Source organism: Leptidea sinapis, chromosome 7 (genome assembly GCF_905404315.1).
Source record: "Leptidea sinapis chromosome 7, ilLepSina1.1, whole genome shotgun sequence".
Classification (NCBI taxonomy): Eukaryota; Metazoa; Arthropoda; class Insecta; order Lepidoptera; family Pieridae; genus Leptidea; species Leptidea sinapis.
Window position 1 is genome coordinate 13,439,147 of NC_066271.1, and position 20,989 is coordinate 13,460,135.

Genomic DNA, 20,989 nt, shown 5'->3' on the forward strand with positions numbered 1-20,989 from the left:
TATATCAAAACTTCTTGGTGGTGTAAAGAATACATATTTGCAAATACCTTTTACTTTAACTTTGGTTTTTATGAAGTGTGTAACAGGACAGAAATTGTTAGATACGTCATATCAATTTCAAATGGCTGCATACAACTGTAAATGGGAGAAGTTACCATACGTAATAGAAAGACTGTGTCTTAATGAATTCGCAAAAAAGTCTGCAAAAATCTGCTGGTGGCATGGCTGTTATGAGTTAAGGAAGCCTTCTTGCTGTTCTTAGATTAAGCTACTCTACGTTAAAACTTTAAGGTTACTCTGAAAAAAAATTAGTCATGTGATATTACACTCAATGTTTCATGTAGATTTGTTAATACGAAATAAATAATTAAAAAAAGAACGGTAGCAAGCAGCTGGTCGCAAAGTAGTCAGAAAAATAAAAATAAAATATGATTTTTGATTAGCTAATTAATTTGATGGTTAAACAGTGAAGGAGTACCCAAAACACTGACAGGATTTATAGTCAACAACAGAGCACGAGCAATCAGAATAAATCCATCTTCGTTAGATAGGGAAAATTTGACAACAAAGACGGGAAAATATCCATAAGCAGTCATACTCCCTCCCATCAACCACGACCAACTCCGTACGAGCTCCCAAGCATATTGAGTTGAGTGTGAAGTGTGAAGTCGTTCAGAATACCTCTGTGTGATTTTAAATTTAATAAATAGTTAAACGCAAGTATCTAGATTAAAATTGAAATAGATATATAAAATAACAACTGACTTAAATGTGCTGAATATGTTTTTTAAGAAATAGTTAATGTTTACATTATATTTAAGAAAACCAAATTACTAAGTGTGTGTGTTCGCAGTACATTGACCTTTGTTTAATCCAGCAGTTATTTCGTATTTCGTGTTCTTATAAATTTAAAATAGTGAAAATTAAATACTTATCCCTGTGAAAGTTAATAAATATAAAGATAAGTAAAAAAAAGTGTGCATAAAATAGTAATATTTAAAAATCTAAAGTACATATTGAGGGTAGGAGTTAAAAACTTTGCTGTTGATTCGATCTAGCATATATTGTGTTGTTTTGCTCAATTACGGAACGCTGTTTACAGTTTCAACGTCACGAGCTTCGTGGCAACATGCGTAACTAGTGTGTTAAGCATTAACGCTGATCATCGAACTGAGTTCGAATTCCATCCGCACCTCAGTTTTTATTTTTATTTTAAAATTTGTCTACCGATATAAGTCTCTGCAAGACAGCCGTCGACCCCAAGTTCATAGATTACATACTTATTGAGTAAAAATTATTCAAGATATTGAGTGTACTATGGATTGCAAAGCTTGCACCGAGCAGTTAAAACCGGAAATATCAATAAAATGCACTGCATGTCAAGGTATATTCCATTATGCATGCGTGAAATTGAGTTCAAAAAAATTTTACCCATGAATAAGATTAAATGGAAATGTCCCTCGTGTAAGCCGGGTAAGAAAAATAGTCCGGGCAATTTACGTTCTGACTGTAGTTCTATTATAAATATCGATGCGTATGCTATCATGGAACATTTTGATATAAAGTTCAATGAATTGCGAGTATCCATCGATTCTCTTAAGACCGATGTTAATGATCAGCTGATGAGACTCTGGACTACTGTTAATGCATGTGATACAAAAATGAATAGCTTTGCTTCTACTATCTCATCAGTTAATGCATAGATCTCAGATTTAAACGAAAACGTTAAAAAAAATCGTATAAGTACTATGGCCGACGCTTGTGTTGATCTAATTTGTTGGTTTTTATTATTTTATTTCAATTATTATTACTTAAGGATTCCTTTTTCAAGTTACAAATCTGTACAAATTAATAATTATAATGAAATTAGTTTAAATAATACTTGTCAATGTGTGTTGTTGCAAGCAGTAGTGCTGGTTTACATCTATGTTTTAAAAATATGCAGATGTCCATTGGAGCTACCAAAATATTCTTGCTGCATATTATTTTATTTTATCATTATGTTTACGATATTGTATTCAAATATTATAAAAATTGAATCTATTAGTTACATCCAATGGTTACAATGGGTCTTAGTATATTTTATCAAAATGTTAGATGAATGCGAACTAAAGAAAAAGTTTTTTACAAGAATGTGCTGAACTCTAATTATGACATTATATGTTTAAGTGAGACATGGCTGTGCCCGGGAATATATGACGCTGAATTATTTGATTCTCGGTACACAGTGTATCGAACTGACCGTGATTACATCAGAGTAGGTGGTCAAAGAGGAGGAGGAACCTTAATTGCAGTTCGTAGTGGGGTAAGCGTAAGTATTCAAGGCTTGCAGTCATTACCGTACGTGTATGACGCTGATGTGACCTTTGTTAATATTTTCTTAAATAAAGTATCTACTATGACCACGTTACGAATATTTTGCTGCTATTTTCCACAAAATGATACCCAACTACTAGCTGAACAGACTTTTTATGAATATATCTCTGACCTCAAGATTAAATATCCTAATGATATTTTTTTATTAGTGGGAGACTTTAACTAAATTACTATTATTATTATTATTAATTAGACTAGCTAAATGGATCCCAGATCCCAATTCATCAGGTATCAAATTATGTCTAGAAAATCCCTATGAAAACACATTAACATCTCAGATATTTGAGTTTTTATGTTTTAATAGCTGGTCTCAATATAATTATATTAACAATAAGAATAATCGATAATTGGACCTGGTTATACCTGACTCTGAATGTTCGGTGCAACGTGTTGACCCATTGTCACTACCTGAGGACGGTCATCATGCCTCTTTCTGTATCGATTTAAATATTAGTTATACGTCGAGTTTGCGTCCAGCGACTCGAGTGATACGACGTTTTCATGCAGCTGACTATGACAATATAAACTCAGAACTGTCGGATATTGATTGGTCAACTCATTTCGATTCAAATAACATTGATAATTTAGTAGAATCCTTTTATAAAATAGTTGATAGTCTAATAGACAAGTATGTGCCTTATAAAGTGATTAAAACTAACCACAATTACCCAATTTGATATAATAAGCATCTGATAAAATTAATAAATAGGAAACTCAAATATCATAGAAAATGGAAAACATACGGTAGGCTAAATGATTATAGCGAATTCTCGATTGCACGACGAAAAGTTAAAGAATACATGATTCAGTGCTACGATAAATATATAAGTCATACCGAGGAAAATATCCGTTCAAACACTAAGTATTTCTGGTCTTTCATAAAATCTAAACGGGATAGCAGTGATATACCTGATACTCTTTACTTTGGTGACATTCATGTATCCGACGGTCAAGAAATAGCGGATCTATTTAACACATTTTTACAGTCCGTTTTTGAACCTTCCTCATCTGGCGACGTACACATAGATACTGGATGTATTGATTGTGTTATAAATTCTGTTTATATTAATAACTCCGTGGTTGAAAAATATCTAAAGAATCTTGACGTTAACAAAGGAACCGGTCCCGATGGTATTCATCCGATTTTTCTCAAATGTTGTAGTAAACAACTAGCAACTCCTCTTGCTTATATTTTTAACGTTTCATTAAGAACAGGTGCTATGCCCAGAATATGGAAAAAAATCTATCATTGTGCCCATTTTTAAACAAGGGGATAAGCATAACATTGCTAATTACCGTGGTATCTCCAAGTTGTCTGTAGTGCCTAAGCTGTTTGAAAAGATAGTATATGATTCATTATTACCAGCAATTAGACCGTTCATAATAATGAATCAGCACGGATTCATTAGTGGTAGGTCCACCGAATCAAATCTGTGTGAGTTTCTAGAATTGACATTAGACGCAATGGAGAAGGGATATCAGGTGGACGCCGTGTATACCGATTTCTCAAAAGCATTTGACAAAATTTCACATAATCTATTAATAAGTAAGCTTAATAACATCGGTATACATGGTGACCTCCTGAGATGGCTATCCTCATATCTACGCGATAGGTCCCAAGCCGTAGCAGTAAAGGGCTATACGTCTAGTTTTGTACCAGTTACATCTGGTGTGCCTCAGGGCTCTCATCTTGGTCCACTTCTTTTCAACGTTTTTATCAATGATGTGACACAATGTTTTCATCATTCCAAAATTTTATTGTACGCAGATGACACAAAAATATTTTCCTTTGTTAATTCTGTTGAACATTGCCGGCGTTTTCAAGAGGAGTTAAACACATTTTATGAATATTGCTCTGCAAACAATCTAAAGTTAAATATTGGTAAATGTCATGCCATTACATATTCTCGAAAGAAACAACCGATCCGTTATTATTATAGGTTAAATAACAAAACAATTGATAGAGTGACCAAGGTCAGAGACCTAGGAGTACTACTTGACAGTGAACTAAACTTAGCCACTCATATTGAAAATATTACAGCTAAGGCTTACAAAACTTTTGTTTTCCGACAATCTAGTGACTTTAAACATATAAATACGTACATTATGTTATACAACTCCTTAGTTAGAAGCCAATTGGAGTATGCTTCTTCGGCATGGAACCCCTTATATTCTATCTATATTAATCAGATTGAAAAAATCCAACAAAAAATTTTAAGGAGATTAAGGTACAAATTTGATGACTCAGTGCCGGAGTTACATACTTTAGAATTAAGGCATGAACACAGAGATCAGACGTTCTTGTACAAAATAATTAACAACTTTGTTAACTCTCCACTCCTATTTAGTCGTATTTGCTTCAAATATCCAATCCAATCCAATAGGTCATCGATCCACCGATCAAATATTTTTAGTGCCATTCTTTAGGACTAATTATTGTAAGAATAGATTTCTTATCAGAGCTTGCAGAACACACAATGACTGTTATAACCACATAGACATATTTCGATGTAATAAGTACGATTTTCTATCTTTTGTTAAAAAATTTGGTATCTAAAGGTTATATTTATTTTGTATCAGTGAATTTATTGGCTCTTTAAACTTCTGTATTTTTTTTTTGTAATAATTTTTATAAGTCTTAAAATACAAATTATTTAAGTTTTCTTTAGTGTTAATTCCGCCAATATTTGTCTTTAAAACAATTCGACACGTGTTTCGCCTCTACACGAGGCATCCTCAGGACGTGTTGTCTCGCCAAAATCTGGCACGAGACTAAATTTTCTTAAGTCTTAAAACTTCACTATGTAATAAGCATCGTTAGGAACTATTTTGGCTAGTGTAATATTTATACATTATCATACTTTTATGTAATATAAATAGCTGTAAGTTTCTTTATACAAATAAATAAATAAATATCCTTCTACACACCAGTCATATGACTGGGGTTCAATTATGGTAGCATATGCTACCATATTTCCAAAATTAGACTGAATGTCTCCTTTATGTTACCATATTAGCTGTCATCTATTAATCAGGTTTAAAAACACCTTGCACTAATTAGTGAAAAATGCCCGTTGGTTAAAGTCTAAAATGTGATATTCTCGTGTACAGTTTGACCGATGTACACGACGGTGCCTTTCAAATTTTTCGGCTTTGGCAGGTACACACAATCCTATGGCCTCTTTTTTTAAACTTCTGCGAACTATAGGCTCGCTTACTCGCACTCCTCGCAAAACTTGTTCGCGTTCGTCCCGGGCTTGCACAAAGTGACCCCCATGTTTCTACGAGCTTGAAATTACAGTAAACCGTTATCCCACCTAGTGACCACTACCCACAATTTCTACTGATTAGGACTCTTCTTCTTACAAAATCAGTCATCCTGTACCGATCGCTTAAGTCTAGCGGCAATTTCGTGAGGAGTATTTCAATTCGATTGTCAAGAAGAAAACTTTCTCTGAAAAGAATCACTATTTACAAAATACACCTCATACTGACTTTAAACTTATAGTTAGAAGAAATCCCTTATTTTCGTGTTATAATACGACACTTACGACTAACAAATCAGTGTTAGCGAGTAGCAGAATTAAATGTCCATCGCGAACAAACAACGTGACACGTAATTTACACGTAATATTAAGTAGTTTCTTAAACAAATAATGCCTAACAAGTGTCCTGATTGTGGGAAATTCTTCGCAGTGGCTGACAGTTCTAAGTGCAGTAAGTGTTCTATTCTGTATCACCGACAGTGCAACAATATCAGTCCTGATTCGAGAATCAGTAATAAATGGGTATGTAAGTCATGTAAAGGAAGATCAAACAATAAAAGGGTAGACTGTAACCGGTCTCAGGATGGCGAAGATGTCACCATCGAATCTGAACCAAGCGAGACCCCGTCTCTAATTCGAGAAATTCAACTGTTGCGCTCAGAGTTGTCGGGCTTTAGAGTTGAGATGACAAAACTGTCATCATTGGTATCTGAATTTAATACAAAGCTCGATACAATAGAACAACGGGTGTCAAATCTTGAGGACGCCTCAAATTTAATTAAATTCGAAGACGTCCAACAACAAAATGCTCAGCTGAACAGTTCACTTGATGCGCTACGGAAGCGACTCAATAATAGCGAACAAGAGCGACTACTGAACGACGTAGAAATTACCGGAGTAGAGAAAAGTGGAGGCGAGAATTTTCTCCATCACCGTAGCGCAGAAGATAGGTCTAGCCATCGACGAGCGTGACATCGTCAACGTGCACCGATGCGGGGCCCTGCGGGCCGCGCGGGGTGAGGCGGCGTCGAGCGGGCCGGCGGGAGGTGAGGGCACGCGCCCGCGAGCCATAGTGTGTAGGCTCGCTCGCCGACACCTGCGTGACGAGCTGCTGCACGCGGCCCGGGTACGGCGCCACGCTGATACGTCGGGGACCGGCATAGGTCACAAACCGCAAAGGTTCTACGTTAACGAACATTTAACATTCGATAATCGTAACCTGTTCTATAAGTCGCGTGAACTAGGCCGAAAACTAAATTGGCGTTTTATCTGGACTCGTGATGGTCAGATATATGCTAGACGAGACAGTTCGTCTAAAAAATTTATAATTCGATCAGTCTGATTTAAAAAAGGTTTTTTGTGTTTAATATTTATTTGTTATTGTCAGTTAGATTTCAGATTGGTTAGTTTTTTTAATATTTATTTTAATCTCTATATGTTTCATTTTAATTTTATATTATATATTTTTTCCATAGGTTTCTTAGGAGTGTGTAATTTTATGAATGATATAGTAGTATCGAATTTATACAAAAGAGTACTGTGCGCCAAATCTAAATATTATTTAAATTTTAAATTTTCAAATGGGGTGATAAGTCACGTTTTGCGTATTAGAAATGTATTATATTATGTTCTCAATTTTATTAAGATAAATTACATCAAAAATAAAATGCGGTCTAAAATCAGCTATATTATGCAGTTTAAAAGTTATATATCAAACTAGCTTTATTCTTTTATAATATTATATAATTATCTTATAAATTTAAAAGTTTCGTTATTGTATGGTTGCTTTAATGCTATAGTTTTTGATCGTTATTTATTAGTATTTTATCACTTTATTACACATATTAAATATACTACTTTAAATATATTTATATATTATTTAATTATTATATATAATATTATATTTAAAAATTATGCCAAATAGGAAGGACAAATTAAAAATTGGGCTACTTAATCCGGGATCCCTTGGCACAAATCACGACGAGTTTCTCGTAGCAATGGATCGACAAAACGTGGATCTGATGTGTATCAATGAGACGTGGCTGCGCGCTGGGCATGAGGGCCTCGCTCCAGCCCCGGCTGGCTACAGACTGCACCACGTGCCGCGCCCTCCCAGCGTGCGCTCGCGCGGGGGTGGTGTTGGCTTTTACGCGAAAAAAGATATTTCGATGCGGATTCTGTCGCACCCTATTGCTCCTACGGTTGAACAAATGTGGCTCAAGGTCGAGGTAAGTGGTAATAAGCTTGTAGTAGGTACAGCACATCGCCCTCCGTGGATGGACCCTGAGACATTTTTTGATGCGTTAACGGAATCTTTGGGATCGTTTGTCTGGTGTGACAATGTCGTTATATTGGGTGATTTCAAGATTAATGGGTTGTGTAACAATCATTCGAACTTTAAAAAAATTGAACTTTTTTTAAATTCGTTTAATCTAATACAGCACGTCTCGACACCTACGCATTTCACTGCTCACTCAGAAACACAACTAGATTGTGTGTGTGCTAACAGAACACTTTCTGTCACACATGTTGTTGTGGATCATGTAGAGGCATTAAGTTCTCATGCGTATATCACACATGTATCTTGGATTTTCCCAAGCATCAAATGAAACCAAAATTTATTACCTACAGACCCTTCAAAAATATTGATAGAATTAGTTTTCAACAAGCACTGGACAGCATTACATGGGACAAATTATTATCAATGAATAACGTAAGTGATATAGTTCTCAATTTTACTAGTATTATTATATCTTTGTTTGATTTTTATGCACCTAATACAACACGATTTACTCGAAATACTCAATACCCTTGGATTACGTATAATATAAAATTGATCATGAAAAGGCGGGATGAAGCATTTAAAAGAGCTCGTAAAACTAATAATGTAGCACATGTACAGTTTTATAAGGACTTGAAACGTTATGTTCCTCAAGCACTTCAAAACATAAAATTTGTAATTTACCTCATCATCTTAATGATCCAAATAAAATCAATTCCCACTTCCTTCAAATTCCAGGCACTGGCCATGTGACATTTTCAACTCTGACTTACTATGAATTTCACAGACACAGTAATACAACATTTGAATTTAAAACGATTGATGATAATATAGTACGTAAAGCTCTTTTTGAACTTAAATCGCAAGCGATTGGTATTTCACTTGACATGTACTACTGACAATGCCTAATATACTATCCATACTAACACATATAATAAATGTCTCCTTCCAAACTAACTCATTTCCAAACTTATGGCGTCATGCTATTATCCGTCCTGTGCCAAAAAAAGACAACCCCGATGACTTTAAAGACCTCCGACCCGTTAGTGTTCTTCCTTGTCCTTCTAAAATAATTGAAAAAATTGTTTATAAGCAATTAATAAATTATTTAGAAACCTATAAAATTTTACCAGAACATCAATCCGGGTTCAGAAAGAAAAGAGGTACCATGACTGCACTCTTAGACGTAGTTGACAACATTCTAGCAGCTCAGGATGTGGGTAAAGTAACCATTTTAGTATTGCTTGATTATTCTCGTGCTTTTGACACCTTAAATTTAACTCTATTACTATCAAAATTAGCCTACTATGGACTCAGTGAAAATGCTATACAATTGTTTCATAGTTACCTCAGTCATAGAGCTCAGAAAGTTGTAACCACAGAAGAAGATGGTAAAGTTCGCTATTCAGAGTATAGTAACATGAAAAGAGGAGTTCCACAGGGCTCTATATTAGGCCCTCTTTTATTTATTTTGTATAGTGCGGACATATTGCAAAATATAAAGCACTGTAAGTATCAAATGTATGCAGATGACATTCAACTATATTTATCTTTCAATCCTCACGACATAGTTGATGCAATCAATTTAATTAATTCCGATTTAAACGAAATTTACAAATGGTCAGAGAAAAACTCATTAATTCTCAACCCAGCTAAAACAAAATATATGATTTTCGGTACACAGAATGGTATAAATACAATTGAGCGATACAATCTTGATATAAAAATTAATAATTATAAAATTGAACGTGTGCATGAAGCAAGAAATTTAGGACTGATAATGGATGAAAGTCTGCGATTCGAAAAATATATAAACTTGACAATTTCAAATTGTTTTTATCGTCGTAAAGTGTTATATAAATAAGACAATACTTAAATTTAGAAACACGCATACGTCTGTGTGATGCTCTCGTCCTTTCTAAATTTAATTATATGGACACCGTTTATGGCCCACGACTACTGAGTAAAACTAAAAATGCCATACAGCGAGTGCAGAATGCGTGCGCTAGATTTTGTTGGAATATTCCTCCCCGTAGTCACGTTACACCATATCTCAAAGAGGCAAAAGTACTCAAGATGGACGGAAGAAGGCATTTACACCTTGCTGTGTTACTCTTTGGCATAATTGCTTGGAAAATACCAGCATACTTATATCAAAAGTTAGAATGGCTTGGACAGCTGAAAGCTTTGAATATGGATACGAGATCAGCTTTTCGTATATTAGCTATTCCTAGCCACCGAACTGCTGCGTTTTAAATGCGAAATTTTAGATATCAAGCCACCAAGTGCTGGAATGATTTGCCACCTCCACTTCAACTTAGTAATACCATTCAAAATTTCAAAATAAAAACTAAAAATTACCTACTTAATGATATTTATAAACCTGTTTAACTGCTTGTACCTCTTTTAAATTTAATATTATAATATTAACATTTATAGTAACTATAATATATATTAAAACTTATTGATTATTAATAACCTCAAGATTTAAATGATCTTCTTTTAACGTTCAATTTTTTTTTTTATTTATATATATATATTTTTTTAAGAGTTAAATTCAAAAATTAGATCTATACTGCAGTTATTTATTTATATTCATAGACATATTCATAATTATAATTTAAAAATTACTAGTCGCTGCTACTCCCAGACTCAATAATGTTGGGGCTACTGAAAACCAGTGCTACATTGGCACCACGCCATCGCAGCTTTTTACTGAGTTAGCTCCATTTGGTGACATTCACTGCCGCACAGTACCTTTTTCGTTTTAAGCTATAAATTATATTATTTAATTTGTTTTAAGAAATTATTACTTATTTTGGTTTGTATCATTTTAATAATTGTATGGTGGTGGTTTTTGTTATCAATAAATTTTAATTCTATTCTATTCTAATTTATATATATTAAGATTAGATGTATATCAACAGGTTCCAAAACGCAATTTGAGTGACGTTAATATTTTACAACTGCTTATATAATTTTGTTTACTTCTGACGCACTAAGATACATGTCTGTCCTTGATTTTTTTCATTCAAACAAGACAAACAATCATATTTGTCTGATCTTTCAATTATTTCTTCGCAAAGTCATGATAACATGACGTTTTAATAATTAAACGTTTATTGCATTGTCACGTACAAAGCTTAAATTCAAAGAGTTTCATTTTGTATAATTAGTAATGGTTTTATTAATTACGTGCGAAGCAAGAACAAGCAGCCGACTACAAAATATGATAGAAACATAACACAATGCTAACCTACAAATGGACTTACAAATAAATTTCACAAAAACAAAAGCCAAATAGATAAAATCAACAATCAAATTAGAAATGATGAGCTAGAATATAAAGAACTATATATTTACTGGGATCAGATTAGATTCAGCATAGACAGAAATTATCAAGAAATAGAGAGTAGGGTAAAAAGTACATAGAATAAACACGGACTAGTAAAAAAAGAAGGACTCCGCGCCGTGATATTAGCAAGTGAAGCACATAAAGGTGCTTGTGTGTGTGCGGTTACGGGGTATACAAGTCACATAATTTTCTCTCCCTTAAATAATCATATATCCACAAATACTTTTATATTATTGTTTCTACACTTTTTCACAACGCAGGACGGCATTTTTAAACTATTTTATTGCGACGCAAACTGTCGATCTGTCACAGACGATGGCAAATCTCATAATGGTGGCCGATCGGCTTGTATTAGTGTAAGTGTATGCGTGGGGCTATGTATTTACAATGTTTACCGACTTGTTTTGGTGCCTCACTGTCCATGTCCGTGAGAATAAATTAATATTTAATTGCAATTGAAGTGCATCCAGCATTGATACACTAAGCCGCGGATGAAAACCCAAATGGAAATTGGAGGTCATGTAGCGCGTCTCATTGATCGCAGGTGGACAGTAACCAGATTGAGAGGCCCATTAGGCTAACCCTGAAAGAGGCCTCCTCTTTGTTGTATTTGTCACGTGCTTAAGAGTTTCAAGACTGAACAATAACGTCAAGTCACACTTTTCCTTAGATGTAGAGTTTATAAACTTATTGGCCATAGTTGACTGACTGACTTTTTTGCACTCAAATCAACCAACCCAAATTGACTACACAACTAACTATGGCAATGACAAGGAAACATTTGTGGTGAGATTTCAATCCTTTGAATTTCAGCAAAGTATAGGTTTAATTTTCTATATTCGTGACTAACTGTGAGGTATAGATGGTTAATTATAAAATTAACCACACCATCGGAATGAAAAAACCTCGGAAGGTTTTCTTTGTTGCTCGTTAAGAACATGGGGATAAATAAGTAAAACAATTGATTTTATATGCATTTACTATGCACAACTAATAGCAACTACCTAAATTATTTATAACAAGATCTCTTAATTTTTATACTTATAGAAAATAAAGTTTGTTCTACATTGTTGTTCGCAATGTTGTATACGCCGAGTATATTGATTTGAGAACTGCCATTAAAGATGTGAAACTTAGTGTGGTTACACCACCAGCTGATATCTTCAGAGATTTCTGTGAATTCTTCATCATTAGCAGCACTACCTTCATGTTACTCAAGTCAAAATTTTCCCATTTACAATCATATATAGCATCGTTAAAGACTTCACAAGCATCCATCAGCTTTTGTCCCATCAAACAGTCTATTGCAACAGACATAAGAGCGAAAGGCAATTCTAAATAAGTATTTTCTAGTCCCCCCAGCAATTCGGCTATCAAGCTCACGATTAACAATAAAAATTCAATGGCTAGGGCCCCTCGAAATACTGATTCAATTTTACGAATTAAATCAATGTGAGTTGTGTGATCTTTGACGACTCCTGCTAATTGCTTGCGTATATATCTGTTTAAACGAATATTCCTATCTCCCATTTCGTTTGTCTCATTATCTTTATTTGCAATGCCATCTTCATAAGTTTTTGCATCTTCCCATAAGTTCACTAATTCTGTACTCAACGCGAGCATATATGATTCAGTGTAACCAATCAGCACAATTAGCAGAGCACTGATATTTGACGTGAGATAGGTTGTAAAGAAGACGCCCATTGCAGTAAGTGTGAAGGCTATTTGATAGTTTGGTGTCTGGAAAACGGGGTCCAATCCTGTAAAAAATATTTAATATTAAATTATATTATATTATAATATTAGCTTTTATTGAGATTTGTTTATAATAAATAATTAATCCTTAGTACGATTCTCATGACCGTGTATCCCCATACCTAAAACTATGGAATGAAATCTAACTAACCCAAATCTGAGTTCTGAACTCCTTAAGACTTGGCCTGCTCTAAGCGACACGCCCACATCGATTTGCTTATGAAATCTCTAGAACAAACAGTGACTAAATTTCAAATGGAAACAGTGCGTAATGTAACTAAATGATAAAATGTAACTAATGCATAGATTCATAGACAGACAGAATTCGAATAGAATTTTTTAATATTTTTTTGATCGACGTTCAAAAACAACTAGACTCGCAATCCTTATAAAAGTTCGTCAAAAAATGCCCGAACGGCGTTTTATACACGTTAACGATAACGATAACATTAAAAGATTCATTCAAATTAACACCTTATGTCGTGGCAGTAATGTTCAAAGTCTATTGTATACACTCATTAGAAACTCGGACGCGAACACGAAGCAAGAACATTGTTTAATCAATTAAATGCATTTGGAATTTTAAAAATTTTAAGTTAGTTACACAATTTTCTTAATTTCAATTTTACCGGAAATACGACAGTCCAACCTTTTTAGGTATGGATATGCTGTTACTTGGACTTTTTCACTGCACACGTTGTCATTGTGTGGCGTTGTATTCAAAGCGCGGTCGAAACAGAACTGAACGGAAACTCTGCCTAAAAGTCACGTAGGCAGAGTTTTCTTTCAGTTCGAGCGTGATTGTGAGTCTAGTTATTTATTAAACGTCAATGATTAATACATATAAGTTTTATTAAGAGTACATTATGTCATAAAAATGCATTTAAATTTGTAACAGAACTTATGACCTGACTAGGTATATAAGACGGTCAAAACACGGTACTTAAAAAACTTGGCATTTGTCTATCTCATCACAAAAAATTTAAATCTTATCTAGTTCACTGTAACAAAGTTAAAAGAGGCATTGATTGATATATTGAATGGCTTGAGAACATTCTTATACCACGTATGCAATAAAGAAGGCTATAATTCTTACATCGATGGAAGCGAAAATAAAGCCATAAATCACAGTAGCGTTATCAGCCTCGTAGGTTGTTAGACCTACGCATAATCGTATAAAACACTGCGTTAAGAAATTCATTCTATAGATTAGTTGAACGTGAAAAAAAAATAATTGAAAATGCACCGTAGAGGTGCACACAGCTCCTGTGAAAACTGACACACACTTTACTCGCCTCGGCATTTTTTTTTTAAATCTATGCTTCATTTATGCAACCGCTTCACCATCTTACCGTAAACAGACAGCGTATCTTCCATTAGATGCCTGCCAGGGACTACTATTGGTTTACCCGCGTAACAAACACCATTGAAAATTATAACAATCCAAAATATCATGGCGCGCTTTTTAATTAAACTCATTGATTTGTTTAAATTTATAGATATCCTGCTGCCGGGTACTATCTTAGAATCGATTGCCAAGTATTTAGATACAACATCGGTTATGGTATTCCTGGAAAGAGTAACTCGATTAAAGCTTCGATCAAACTGTAACGTATCTTGCAGATTCTTTTGCTAGCCCCGTGAAATGGATGCACTCGTTCATCAATACGTAATCCATGATAAAGTGTATTGTCATATCTTTATACACAGTTGTGGAGACAGTGGTAATAATTCACTTTTTTTTTTATTTGGGACACAAAACAATTACACAATAAATTATTACATTAGAAAAAAATAACATAACTAGTACAAAGTGCATAACCTGCAACAATGTCGAGGGGTTAATACTTAAAGATTATAATATAAAATAAGTAATGATCAAATTATACCTTTGTTATTTACCTGTAAATATTCATATAGATGAGCTTGAAGGCTGATATCTCGCTAGCAACGCCTAACGAAAACACAATAACTGCATCAATTTTGTCAAGCGCAGGTTGTCGCCAAAATACGCACCACATAACAGATATTAAATAAACGTAGTAATACGCACCAGATATTAGAGTTGTGACCAAGTACGATATTATCGGGATTTCTGGAATGGAAATAAATGTTGATAGAGTGTTAGTTTGATTTTAAATTAAGTTTCGCTGATTATACTTTTTATCAAGAACAAGCGTTAAATAATATTTCAACGCGACATTAAACTCCTTAACTATACATTCATTGAACTAAAGTTACTGTGCAATATTTTGCCCAAACAAGGCTAGGGTAGATGAGAAAGAGTTTTCTGGGCGAGTAAATAATTGAGGAACATCATTAAGCTGTATGGACCTAAAATAGAACCTTGTGGGACGCCTGTAGGCACAGAAAATAGTAAAGATGACATTAAATGCACTTTAAAACAAGACATTTGATAGATGATGCTCGACAGATATGGACGTGATCATCACTATGACGATTTTTGTGAAGGTCTCTCTGAGTATTGGGTTTTTGTATGAGCCAAGTGCAAGACCGTTTCTCAGGAAGACTGGAACATCTTCTTTTACAATGGCTCCAACGAAATCAAAAGTGTGTAATAGTGAAGAAACATATATTGAAAAACAATAAATATATTATTAACATAATATTATTATGTGGTATATCGGTATTGTATATAGGTGAATATAAAAATAATAATGAACATAGTAATTAATATTACTTCGAAATGTCAATGTCGTTCAAAAAGACTGGGATTTTACTATAAAAGTGTATGAATATGTATTATATTAATTTTGTCGTTTGCGTCCCCGGGATTGTCGAATGGGACGGAGTGTCGGCCCATAGACTTACAATATACTAACGTATAGACAAACAAACCATATAAGACAAAAGAACATCTCTAACGGACACAGCAATATGGAAAAGGAAAACTAATCTATTGTTACTGTAATCGATTTTGTTTGACACAATCAGTCAGCCACACTTGAAATTAGCTACTAAGTATTATGAATATGAGACTAGCAAACCACACACATTGACATATCAATATTGATTTCGCACTGTCGGGCTGTCAGATTGTCTATACATTAGAATATTCTGTCTATGATCGGAATTGAAACGACTAAAATAACACAGTGGGTATGGTAATAGCGGGCCTTTGTACGAGATGTCCGGGAACAGCGTTATTAACACATTTGGTAAATATACTGTAGAAATTGAAAGGAGGAGAGGGTGGAGTCTATAAAAGAAGATGTCTCACTATTGTGAGCGATTGTAAGCGAGGCGGGCCGTAAGTCTGCGAGCGCAGCATTCGCTGACGCTGACACCATCTCTGGAACACCACGCTTCGTACGGAATCAGGACAACTCCAGAGACCTGCGCATGGAGAGCCTGGACTACATCGTTGGTCGCCTGAGCAACTCTGTGATCGTACGCGCCGACAGAGCGCGATCCCAGCATTTGCGTGGCATCGTGCCATACCATCGACGACCGCCGGACATAAGAGGACTACCACGTGGCCTAGTCTCCTAGGACACTACTGCTTCCACACTCAAAATCACTATTTGAGCATAATTTTGACTATATTTAGCAGTGCTTAGATAATTTTACCGCTACTTACTCTTCTTGTTACGTTTGTCAATATTAAGAGTCAGCAATCTTAAAAAAAATGCGATTTTCTTTATCATTGCTGGTAGATCCCGAGCTTCTGTCAGTCTTTGTAACCATTTCAACATCTCTACATAATCTGAAGTTACAGGTTGCAGCTGCGGAAATACATAAAGAATTGATTGTTTAAATTAGTATTTATAGGTGTTTGAAACCAAATATTCGTGGTCTTTGGAATTAAATTTAATTACTTTAATATTTAGCTACGATACATTATTTCTTTTTAAATTTACATACTCACTACGTATTTATTTATGTTTATTCCTTGGGTAGTCTTAAACATTTTGTTTAAATAATTAATATAAAATGATAATTTAATGAGACAATTCACCCGGCTGTCCACTTTTGCTTATGGTCCGAGAGCTAGCACCAATCTTTGGGTAAGTTTCATTTCTTTAGTTGTTTTTTTCCTTAAGGCTTTAGCATAAATACGGTTATTTTGTTTGTTAAACTATTGCTCAGTTGTAAGAATTATCTCATCCGTAAACAAAATTATTGTTTGACCTCCCTTTGCGTACCACTTCAGTAGTTGTTTCGATTTTACCTATTCTTTTTTTAACTATCAGCTAAGAAATGACCAGTATCTCTTAAAGGCTGCAAGTCCTAAGTCATCTCTTAAAATATTCAACATGGTTCTAGGTGCTATTTTCATCGCCCGAGATAAAATCTTTAGCTTTCGGACAGGATTTCTTCGAACTTTTCCCTTTACTGCTTTGACGACCTTACAACACTACGTGGACGGCCAGATCTTTTTCTATCACAAACAGAGTAAGTATTTGAGGCAAGCTGAAAACTTGATCTAAGCCTCTCCTTATATACCCCAACTCGAAACTGCAGACCTGGCTGGTGAGTAGCGGGGCTAAATAAACCCCTAATTTTTTTAAACATTTATTTTTTTTTCAAAAAAATTATTTTAGCCTTTAGGCAACATGCGATTTATATAATTATGTTGCGTTGAAAAAAATATAAAATCTCAAAATCAGATTTATTGAGGTATAAAATAATTATAAAACTGAAAAATTATTTTAAGTACAAAAATATAATATATAGAACGCAGACAGCTGCCGATAAGCGCTCTCTCTCACACTACGGCTTGCCTATAGCGCTACTCACTCGCACCTATACACAAATTTTTAGATCACCTGGCAGGTAGAAAGTCCCACTAAAATGTCTTTTTGGGAATATTATTATTTTGTCATAAATAATGCCCTATAAAAATTTCAAATTGCCTCAAATTTACATATTTTTGAACACTACACACAAGACGTGTACATTTTACTCTTAAGGAGATAAACTAACAATATATATAATTCCATAATTTTGAAAGCAGGAGGCATGAAATTTCATATTGCTGCATCTGTTTTAAAATTGATGAATATAGTTTCGAGACTGATAAAATTATCAGAGTGGTTCATAATGTGAACTCAGAGATGGTGCAGTAGATGTTGAAAGTTTATATGTGCAGGTGGCCCGGATTTTAATGGAATGAACCGTAGTGGAGGTTGGCGGAATTCAGTTATACTGTATGTATTAGTAAAGTAGAGTAAAATTACACGGTACCTAAAGTATCATGTAAACGGTGTTCTTTTAAGCTTTTATTTTTATATGACAAGATGCGAACGAGCAAGAGGCTTACCTGGGAAGTGCTCATTCAACATCATGGCATGGAAATTCACAACACTAGGGGACAAACTACAGAAGTATTAACAATATAAGTCAAAACGTAACAATGAAAACTTCAAAAACAAAGCAGTGACAGCACGAAAATAACACGACAAATTTACCTAACGGTAATGAAACTGCCAACCTTACTGACCCAATAGGGCGAGCTCGAGGTGGTGAAAGGAGAACGGGAGGTGCTTAGCGTTCCAGCGAGGTTCATAGATATTGTGGCCGTGTTATACAAAACACTGTTTTCCTACAATACAATCTACTGTATCGTTGTTTTTGTTGTTCTGTTGTATTGTTAATTTTTCCTCTAATATTGCACCAGAGATAATCTGTCAATTACATCGGTAGTAATACAGCTTTACTTCTGAATTGAGATGAAAGTACGTCAAATAAATGTTTCAAAAAGTTGAAACAACACAAATATATACATAAACAGACCTCTGTGACAAAGTGTTACTAAAATACTAATGATAATACTTACATAAGATTTATGGTCTGTCCTAAAAGGATTTAAAACATTCTAGTGCATCGGTGACAAGCAAAAATTTTACCTTTAAATAGGTACGTATTTATATATATATACATTTTAACTACGGATAGAAACAACCAAATTAAATTAACGAACACAAGGTATAAAATGATAAGTTTCTAAATAAATACGGATAGGTGTCATTTTGATTGACGTTTCGATTAAGAATGCATTTGAAGCACTAATAACAGCAGTTGTGTTTTAAGCTCCGTTAATATTTAATTCACTGCATATTTTTGTACTAGCTTTGCTCCGCAACATCATAAGCTTCTAAAAGATCAATTAAAAGTTGCACAGATGTAACTATTTCGAGTTTATTATGATATCTTTACGTTTTAATTTAAGAACCTTTTCGTTTAACTGAAGTAGGTCCAAAATTTCGGGTATTAAGTTGTTGAGGTGGACGTGAGTTTAGTGATCCCAGTAATCTTCGTTTTCAACTACTCAATCATCATTATTTTTTCCAGAACGAGTTATTAGGTTAGTTATGATCAATTTGCTTCTTAGTTTTGAAAGATTCGGCCTCATCGCACTAATTACGTCATATTCAAATAGATGACTGTACTTTTATTGGGCATCATATTATTAACTTATGATTCGCGGGAATAACAATTAAATCCAATAAAGGGCTATATATATATTAATTCAATTCAATATACATTTTATAACTATATTTACAATACTACGAATACATAAAATTAAAACTATCATTACGTGGAAGCGTACCAAGAATACTGGCAGCATTACCGCGTTGGATAGCAAGGCTGATCCGTTGACCGAAATAGCTGCCAGCGCTTGGGTTTCCAGTAGCCTTATTGAGGCGCGAAGATAGTATTTTGAACATTCTCCGCGCCTCTGGGGACCACGGGCCAAGTGTCTCGACACCAAACGGCACAAAGATGTATGACTCACCGAGGCCAACATATTTGCAACGCTTGCTGTCTTCGGCAGTCGAAGCAGCAGCCCCAGTACCAACTGACGTAACTTGGACATGAGAAGAAGCCAGAGTGTCGACGCAAGTAGCGTCCCACACCAGCGCCCTTCCCCGTGCCCAAGCCACCAGCGTCATTCCATCAGGAATACATATACATTTGGAATATATTCAATAAAAGTATTTACGCCATGTGCATCATAAATGTTTTCGCAGTAGACTACCTTATGACCAACTTTTAAAGGTTTATAATTATGAGAACTTAAGGACAGGTGCTTACAAATTGACGTAATTATGCAGTATATTGCTCATCAACTTTTTGCCACCACATTATGTCGTACAAACGCAGGCAAACGCTTTCCGTTAGATCGAATTGGTGAAGCACTTTATGTAAATTTTAATCATATTGATAATTTGTGCACGTCAGTTGGAATGTTTAAAAACCAAATAGTAGTAGCATTGAAATCATAACTAATACCTTTTATATTGTTTAAAACTTATAGTTTATTGCACTTTTTTCACTGTCTTTTTTGTATCTATTACATTTTAATCTTGTAATATTTTTAACTTTTTCAATTTTTATAATTAATCTGTAGTTAACGGTGCTGGTGGCACATTAAGTATTACCATAAAATGTATTTTAGTTAGAAAGATCTGATATTTCACTGTTTGTTTACCCCAATAAATAAATAAAAATAGTTATTCCAAATAATTTATCCAGCGGACCAGTAATTAATAAAAATAATATACAAGCCAATACAAAACTTTTCACTTTGCTAAGTTTTATTTTCATTTTAAACACGAAGAGTAATTACCATCGACAAATATTAGCACGAGTGTATTCATTAGGTATTGCACCAAATCACACAATGCATCATGTATGTTTGGTTAATCGATTTTCTCCTTCTCAGTCCCATTTATGACGACGTATGCAGGTAAATTAATATTCGAAATGTAATGCTATTTTAAAGTTCTAATTTAAGGCTTATCCCGAATATTAAGACGCGTAAGTTTAATAACGGGCGGTTTTCAGTTGTAATCGTTTTAAGTTCTGACATCAGCTTAATTCTAACTAATATTACCTACTATTAATGAGAATGAACGTTTTTCTATTTCTCTGTTACGCTTTCATGGCTAAAATTCTCATTCGATCGACATAGAATTCATAGAATTCTTT

General features: G+C 34.3%; 1 protein-coding gene across 1 annotated transcript; it reads right to left on the bottom strand.

Moving 5' to 3' along the window:
* Positions 1-12,286: 12,286 nt before the first annotated feature.
* Positions 12,287-18,415, bottom strand: LOC126965327 (odorant receptor 67a-like). The gene is made up of 3 exons (XM_050808870.1): positions 18,318-18,415; positions 15,087-15,128; positions 12,287-13,038 (listed from the first exon to the last, which is right to left on the bottom strand). The coding sequence occupies exons 1-3, from the start codon at positions 18,340-18,342 to the stop codon at positions 12,341-12,343; spliced, it is 765 nt and encodes a 254-aa protein (XP_050664827.1). The 5' UTR covers positions 18,343-18,415; the 3' UTR covers positions 12,287-12,340.
* Between the last annotated feature and the right edge of the window lie 2,574 nt (positions 18,416-20,989).